Source organism: Eucalyptus grandis, chromosome 1 (assembly GCF_016545825.1).
Source record: "Eucalyptus grandis isolate ANBG69807.140 chromosome 1, ASM1654582v1, whole genome shotgun sequence".
NCBI lineage: Eukaryota > Viridiplantae > Streptophyta > Magnoliopsida > Myrtales > Myrtaceae > Eucalyptus > Eucalyptus grandis.
In genome coordinates this window covers 43205721-43213797 of record NC_052612.1, presented here as the reverse complement: position 1 = coordinate 43213797, position 8077 = coordinate 43205721, and the positions used below count along the sequence as shown (strand labels likewise).

The 8077-nt window shown below is 39.9% G+C and overlaps 1 protein-coding gene across 1 annotated transcript; it reads left to right on the top strand.

Moving 5' to 3' along the window:
* Positions 1-1193: 1193 nt before the first annotated feature.
* LOC104421156 (uricase-2) lies at positions 1194-6881 on the top strand. The gene is made up of 8 exons (XM_010033009.3): positions 1194-1507; positions 1724-1816; positions 2899-2974; positions 3968-4077; positions 5145-5236; positions 5392-5565; positions 5695-5788; positions 6539-6881. The coding sequence occupies exons 1-8, from the start codon at positions 1304-1306 to the stop codon at positions 6620-6622; spliced, it is 927 nt and encodes a 308-aa protein (XP_010031311.2). The 5' UTR covers positions 1194-1303; the 3' UTR covers positions 6623-6881.
* The last annotated feature ends 1196 nt before the right edge of the window (positions 6882-8077 follow it).

Sequence of the window (8077 nt, the reverse complement as noted above, 5' to 3'; positions counted from 1 at the left end):
ATGAACAGCCTTAACAACTCCACCGGGGAGAATTTGTTTCCTCACGGCCGGCACACAGTAATGAAGGATCCGGTTTGTCCCGACCCGGATCTTATGTCTGTGGGCCGACTATTTTGCCATTAATCCAGGTCAACGCGTTACCTATTCCTACTCTCTGCCGGACGACCGGCCCACCGCTCCTCGTAGCACGTGTAAACCACTGACCTCAATTTAAACATTTATCCCCTCTTTTTTTTTTGAAATTACTATTTCTTTCTTCTTTTCCCTCCGTGTCCCTAACTCCTGAAACAAATAAATTGTTTGGGTAAAACGGGTTTTTAAATTGTAATTGTGATCTCTTACTTTAAAAGGGAAGATTTTGGTTTAATATCAACTCGGCTTAGAGATTATCTTTTGCACAATTATATTTTCGTCACAAGCAACTTATCTCGCTATGTATTTACATTCGAAAAGATCGTCAAAAAATTTAAAAGACAGAAATCAAGGATCGCAAATTCTATTTTGACACACATATGTCCGGATTTAAATGACTTCTAAATTTAGGAAAATTCTTGTGAAAAATTATTGTGAAAAATTATTGTAAAAACTTATTTGTAGGCTCAATGATTTTGCTCAATAATAAATTTTATAAGCATGTATATCATATCGTTTGTCAACAATGAGACATCGTCATTTATATCCAATAATATGTCAAAGCATTTTCACTATTCAAAATATTATTCTCACCAAACACATAAATGATAAGCTAATTGTACCGGGTCAATTCTTGAACAATATGACAGTACTAATTTTGTATTTATTAATAAATTCAATTACGAATTAAGTAATATGCTGAATCAGTTCAAGATTATTAATTACGCTCAAACTTAAACGTAATATAAATGGATTTGTGCTAATGCTATTTTCATATCTACAAATAGAACCAATGTTTTTTCTTAAGGTAATGGGCATTCTCGAACGACAAATTAAAACTAATTTCATTCATTTTTCTTTATCGGAAAAACTAATTTCATTTGGTTTTGTCTAATCTACCGCTGCTATTCTTTATTTTCATTTTCCGGGGGCGTGGTCGAGGGCGCGCTCGAGCATTCCGAGATGTCCGCAAAGCCACGCGCCGCCCGGCGCGTGGAATTAGGAACCCCTTTGGGGGACGCGAAAGAGGAATATATAATGCCTCGATTCGGAACGGAATATCATCCTCATCTTCATCTTCATCATCTTGCTCCTCCTCCAGCTCAGTACTCCGCACCTCCCGATCCCCTCTCGAATCCGGCGAGCTCCCGGCGGATCATCGACGGCGACCATGGCAGGCGACTTGGAAGGCTTCAACTTCGAGCAGCAGCACGGCAAGGACAGGGTGCGGGTGGCCAGGGTCTGGCGGACCCCCGGCGGCCGCAACTCCATGGTCGAGTGGGAAGTCAGCATCAGCCTCTTCTCCGACTGCGTCGACGCGTACACCCGCGACGACAACTCCGGCATCGTCGCCACCGACACGATGAAGAACACGGTACCTGGTTTCTAACCCCCCCTTGTCCGGTCGGTGATGTAGACGGGGGTGCTCGTTCGATTGGCCTGTGATCTTAGTGCTGCGGGTCGGGTAGCTTTTGCTATTTGCTCCGGCTGAGGGCACTAGTGAGTTATGGGGAGGAGCGTGATCTGACTTGTATGTTGTGATCGCATGATTCGAATCTGGTCTGACGAGGCGGTTGGGGCTTTGATTCAGGTGTACGTGAAAGCAAAGGAATGTTCGGAGCAACTCTCGGTGGAGCAATTTGCAATCTTGCTTGCAAAGCATTTCACGTCCTTCTACAAAGAGGTTAGCGCTTACCTTATTCTGGGAGAGAATTTCTTGAGACAATTCATTTGATGGATTTTACTTTGTTGCCGGAAAGAGGTTGCTGTATCTTGCCACTGTTACAGCTCAATATCCAAGAATATAATTTGGAGTCCTCGTGTTTCACCATTTGGATTCGGTTGTATATGGAGATCTTGTTATGGATGGGAGCCGTGACACAAACTCATCACTGATCGTGGCCAAAAAAGTTAAAAAAAAAAAAATCAGGGAGTGGTTATTAATAGCTCAGTTGTATTGCTTGAGATAAAATATTAGATAATCTGTTGATAGGAAAGGCAAAGTTTGCATGGTCATGATGTCTGCCCCAGAAGACAACAACTTTATTGGTTAGCCTGTGATCATATGTCTACATGTTATCATTTAAGGCATCGAAATGGGAGGGGGGAATATATCAAAAGTGTGTTTGGAAGTGGATGCATGTCAGCCTGTCTAGAACTGAGGATGCTGTCTCATCTGATGTGATGGCACGGTATTTGTGATTTCAGAAGTTGCTGCATGTGGGTGTCAACTTGGTTGTTCCACTCTTTGCCCGCACATGAAATGCACATGGATGACCATCTGTGGCAAATAGACATACATGTATGTGAGAGAGAGAGAGAGAGAGAAAGAGAGGGAGGGAGGGAGGTAACTTGTTAGATTTATAGTCTTTACAATTTTCTTTAATTGATCAAGGCCAACCATTAATCCTTTCCAAGTAGTATTGGGAGGTGCCTTCTTAATGCTGTTAGGTTTTAGCATATGTTTTCACAGGAGTGTATCATAAGCATGCCATTGATAGCTGGGCAAATTTGAGGGACCATGGTGGCACCTAAAGCTGTGATACATTATCTTGATCTAACTAGGATCTAACCTGCGAATGACTGAGAGAAACAATTATCAGGTCCTTGAATAATTCCTGTGTAATTGACTCTGCTTCACAGGACAGTTTGTGGTTCCTACTTGTCATAAGTGATCTACACAAACAATCAGATTAACCTCATGGCACTCAGTGTTAGATGCTCTATTAGTAGCACTGATGTTGTTACGTTTATTTCTGACTCTAGGTAACAGCTGCTGTAGTCAAAATTGTGGAGAAGCCTTGGGAACGAGTATATGTGGACGGACAACCTCATGAACATGGTAGGCCTTTTCATCTTTAGCAATTGAAAGTTTCATTTAGTTTTCATTTCAATAAATGGTGTTGCCTAGATAAAAAGCCTGATAATGGCTATATTTCTTTTTTTTGGTTTCCTGTGCTGTTGTTCTGTCTGTACAGAAATGTGCTGCTAGAGTTTCCTGACTTGTTATACATATGACTTGAATTATTTTCTAATTTAGGACAATATTAATCTAGGTAATGCTGGAGAAATGCTCTCATGAGAACCTCTTTATCTGCAATTCTGTGTTTCAGAATCTTTTTTAAGGGGATAAAAACCTTTCAGGATATTGACTGACCTTCTTTGAATATCTGTAATAGGGTTAGAGGTTCAACCGCTTGACTTTGAGTGATGTGAGATCAATTTTGGCACATACCTTTATCAGAAGGGGCAATTGAATGTTTCAGAGCGCGTGGAGATATGTCTTCTTGACAGATGGCAGCAGTTGACTGCTAAAGAAAAACTAGGACATAAGGACATACTATCATGGGCTAAAGACCAATCAATTTAGATGCTGAGTGGAGAGACTTAGTTTATTGTTCTGGCTGTAGTACCAGGTGCATCACCAATCATGGGCTGATACGGGTACTTCTTTTTATTTTTTTTCAAATGTCTAAACTATCATTCTAAAGGGTGCCTCTTTGAGGAAAAATTGGGGATGGTTAATTTCACCCAAGTTATGGTCGTAGTCTTTATGTCCTTCTTGGTACGTGCTGGGCATATTAAGGATGTTCACTTCAATTATTAATCAAACTTACATGGGCAACTAACAAGCAATGTTTTGTCCTGTGTTTTGCTCTTTAGTCTACACTGTTGCTGTATGATTATGACAAGTGTCTGACTTGTAATATTGAATTTTTCCTCCAGTGAAGTCATATTAAATAGCATCAAAGCTGTTCCGACAATCATTAAGAGATCATTACATAGGAAGTCAGCATCACATGAACTTATGTTTCTTCGCTCTACTTTACTGAAGGATTTAAACTTGGATCAGAGAAGCATACAACAGAAGTAACTGTGAAAAAGACTGGTGCGCTAAAATTGACTTCAGGAATAGCAGGATTGTCAGTCCTGAAAACAACCATGGTAAGCTAGTCTACGCTCTAGCTAGCTTTCATGAATTCTGTAACCTGATTTGGCTGTAGAGATAGCACAATCACTTGGGAAGTCGGTATTTTTTCTTCCCAAAACAAACACTTGCATGCCATGTGAATTGCAGTGATGTTCAAATTCTTTTCTTTGAAATTTATCTTGCTGCTATTCTTCCTGCATTCTAGGTACATTTCAGAAATCCTGGTCAAGTAGTGTATTTGTACTTTTGTAACCTGTTAGTGCTTATACTTTGATTGGAGTGAGTACAAATTCTCCAATAACACCTAGAATTGTGACAATTTTTTTTAAGTCTAGAATTCCGTCACCAATGAGCTATTGATGGAATAAAGCAAATCTGAAAGCTAGTCTCTTCGATACTTATAAAAAGGATAGATGGCACATTGATATTTTTTGTTCAATCCCCATTGCTTTGATAGAGGCTTTGAAGTATCATTCAATTTTGATGTATGTTCAGTGTTGGCTCGCTATATTTGTACGTGTAACGGTTATTTGCCACTACTTGAGGATCTGATTTTTTGTCCATATTTTGCATCATTCTTGAAAGGTATGGTTATTGTTAGGATATAATGCATCAAGTTCTATTTCTACTGAAACTATTCATATGATTTGGTAACTTTCAAAGTGTCTGGCATGCATCGGGAAGAAAAGTGAAATTTTGAAACCTTAGCTGGGAATTTCTTCCAGGAACCCATGTCCACTGGACCATATCCATTACACCCTTTGATCTTATATGGCCCCCAAAATCAAAGGTTGTGATGAACCTGGTCTAGTAGGCGCTGGTCCAGGCAAGAACTCCCCCTCAGTTGGCATCGGCAATCTGCAGATGCATCATTGATAGGACAGATTTTTAGTTGCAGAGTGTGGAGTGCACCCAATGCTTCCTCAGTCCTTGGATTTGATGGTCTCATGGGGGACCCACATTATTTAAGGGCAGGGAGTGCAGAGTGTGCACTTGACCCTATGCATCCAACGTTTTCTCCATTGACAGGATAAGTCTGATATGGCTACTCTCTCTTCATTTTGATCTTCCACGTCAACAGTCAGGTTTTGAAGGTTTCATTAGGGATAAGTACACGGCTCTTCCGGAAACTCGAGAAAGAATGCTTGCCACTGAAGTGACTGCATCTTGGAGGTATGATTTTTTATTACTAGTATTTGAGAGGCAGAGTTGAATTAAATATGCATTTTACTGCATCCATTTCCCATGGCCTTCAATATAGAGATTCAGGAGACTTAGGGTGATTTGTTTGTCGTAAGCTAAGTCACAACTCTAAGTGTGAATGGCAGGTATTCTTATGATACTCTCTCCAGCGTCCCCCGTGATCTTCTTTATTTCCAAGAGAGATACATGGATGTGAAAAAAGTTCTGATGAGTACTTTCTTTGGCCCACCAAAAGAGGGAGTTTACAGTGCATCTGTCCAAAGCACTCTCTATCAAATGGCAAGGGCAGTTCTAGCTGGGTCTCTCTCTCTCTCTCTCTCCCCACCCTAAGAAATTCTTCACTTGATTCTATGTTGTTCCACTTTCCTTCTCTATTATTAGGTTTGTGCTGAAGATAAAAAAAACAAGCTGATTTTTTTTCCTTACAGATTTCCTGACATATCAGCAGTGCAATTGAAGATGCCTAATATCCATTTCTTACCAGTTAACATATCGACCAAGGATAATCCATCAATGGTGAAGGTACGAAATGTCACTGCAGGAAACACTCTTTCCAAAAATGATAGTGAGAATGTCCAAGCAAGAATTCTGGCAATGTTAGATTAGCTTGGGAAACGTATCTAATATATAGCTTCCATGGGAAGAAGGTTAGATATGGCCAACTGGGATGGTTAGCCTCCTGAAAATGGTTGATACTAGACAACTGTGAGTTTCTTCTTATAATCCTGACTTTGTAGGTCTTCAGGGTTGAGCCATGAGAAATGGATAGAAAGGTACTTGTGAGAGAAGTTGGTGAAACAATGATTTGTTCGAGATCACAGGATATGGATCCTCTCAAGTGATGAGGAGTGAATTGACTGAACTTTTGCCACCTTAAGTTGATTATATGTCACAAAAGGGGCCTAACCAGTTGACAATAGGTTAAAGAGAAGATAACAGTGATAATTTGGGAGTGCAAACTTTTTTACCACCACATCAGCTGCAAAGATGCTCGCGTCCAATTACTAAATCTTCTTAAGGTTGCAAGATCTGCAAGTTTTTGAAAATACATAAAGTATGCCATGACAATATTAGAAGCACTTGCATGGTTTAAAATTACAGCTGTATCAGTTCATGTAAATCATAAGAGGAGAAAGTGAACAGTTCAAGTTTTGATTTTCGTCAGCTTCTCCTGAAATTGTATTGGATGGGAATGTTGGTTGGTGTTTGACATGCTTTGGTAATCATCAAGGCGTGCATTCTGATATTGACTAAATGTACTGAATTTCGCAGTTCAATCACGATGTATATTTACCAACCGATGAACCGCATGGATCAATTCAAGCAAGCTTGAGCAGATTCTGGTCAAGAATGTAGAGACAATTCTTCACCAGTGGTATCTGATCCGAGGTCCCAGTCTGATCAGCTTTGTATTTGCTTGTACATTCTCAAATAAAATCAACAGGACCTCTAATTTCCTTAATTCTGTCGAAAGTTGTCATTGCATGGGCTGATGAGTACATGGCCTTGCATGGTCTGATGCATCATCTCATATCAATAATATGTTGGGACCAATTCATATGGTTCAATCTCTTCGTGATATTTCTATTGGTCTTATATATCAAGGATACGGAAACCAAAGTCCCATTCATAATGGAGCCTTAGCTTGGCACTTAACGAGGATATCATTTGCTTTGCATGGTCTTGACCCAAGTAGCAGGAGACGTGACACGACGCAATACGTCAACACGACATTTCCTATAAATAAAAAATCCCGACACGTTGGGACATGTTATTAATGAATAAATGTTTTTAGTTTTAATTAATTTGATTCAAATTTACAAATAAATAAATAAATAACAAGAACTTATAATAAATTTGCACTAATAATATTAATAAATATATCTATAGAAAATTTGAAAGATATATTTATAATTAATGCTTAACCATATTTGAGAACATATTTTTAACTTTAACAAAAATTATTGATAAAACTAATGACTAACAAAAAAAAAAAAAATATAATCAACTTTATTTAAATAAATCTACGATCTTTTATAATCATCAAAATTTATCATTATTTAATATTCTATATTTTTTATTTTTTGAAATCATTTTTTAAACTTATTTATTTATTTTTATAACAAAAATAACTTTACCACTAAAAAATTATTCCCCTCAAAAACCTCTCAAAATTATTTTCCTCTCTTTTTTCTCTCTATACGCTCATCCCCAAAATCATTTGCCCTCCTTCATTTCTCTCTCTCCAATCCCCCACGCCACTACCTGCTCCCCGCCCCCATCAATCAACCCCTCAAGCTGTCTTCTTCTCCCTTCGCACGCTCTCAAGTTGGGGGAGAAGGGGGTTTGCCGAATCAAGGGAGACGATACCTCCGGCCCCACTTCGTGTCCGGCGTGCAAGAGCCTGACCTCGATCAGCGATCTCCAAGTCCGCGCAATTCAACAAGTCGCGGATGAAGTGGACGAGGAGTACCGGAAGATATCTGAGCAGATCAATGAAACTCGAACATCTTTGAAGCCTTGCCGTCGGCCCTCCATCGCAGCGTCGCAAATGTGGCCCTCTGGATCGCTTGCTCTTCCTCTGGCCCTCCCTCACCGTCGCAGCGTTGCCTCCACTCCCCGGTCTTGCCTCCACCCTCCATCGTTTTCTTCAACGATCCTCTCCCTTGGACACGCACATTAAAACATGTCGAGAAAAGTTGTCAGACACCACATGGAAGCTTTGGCGACGTGTCCAGCAACGTGTCTGTGCTTCATAGGTCCTGACCATGGTGAATGACTGAATTATGGCAGAAGTTGAAAGGTCATAGT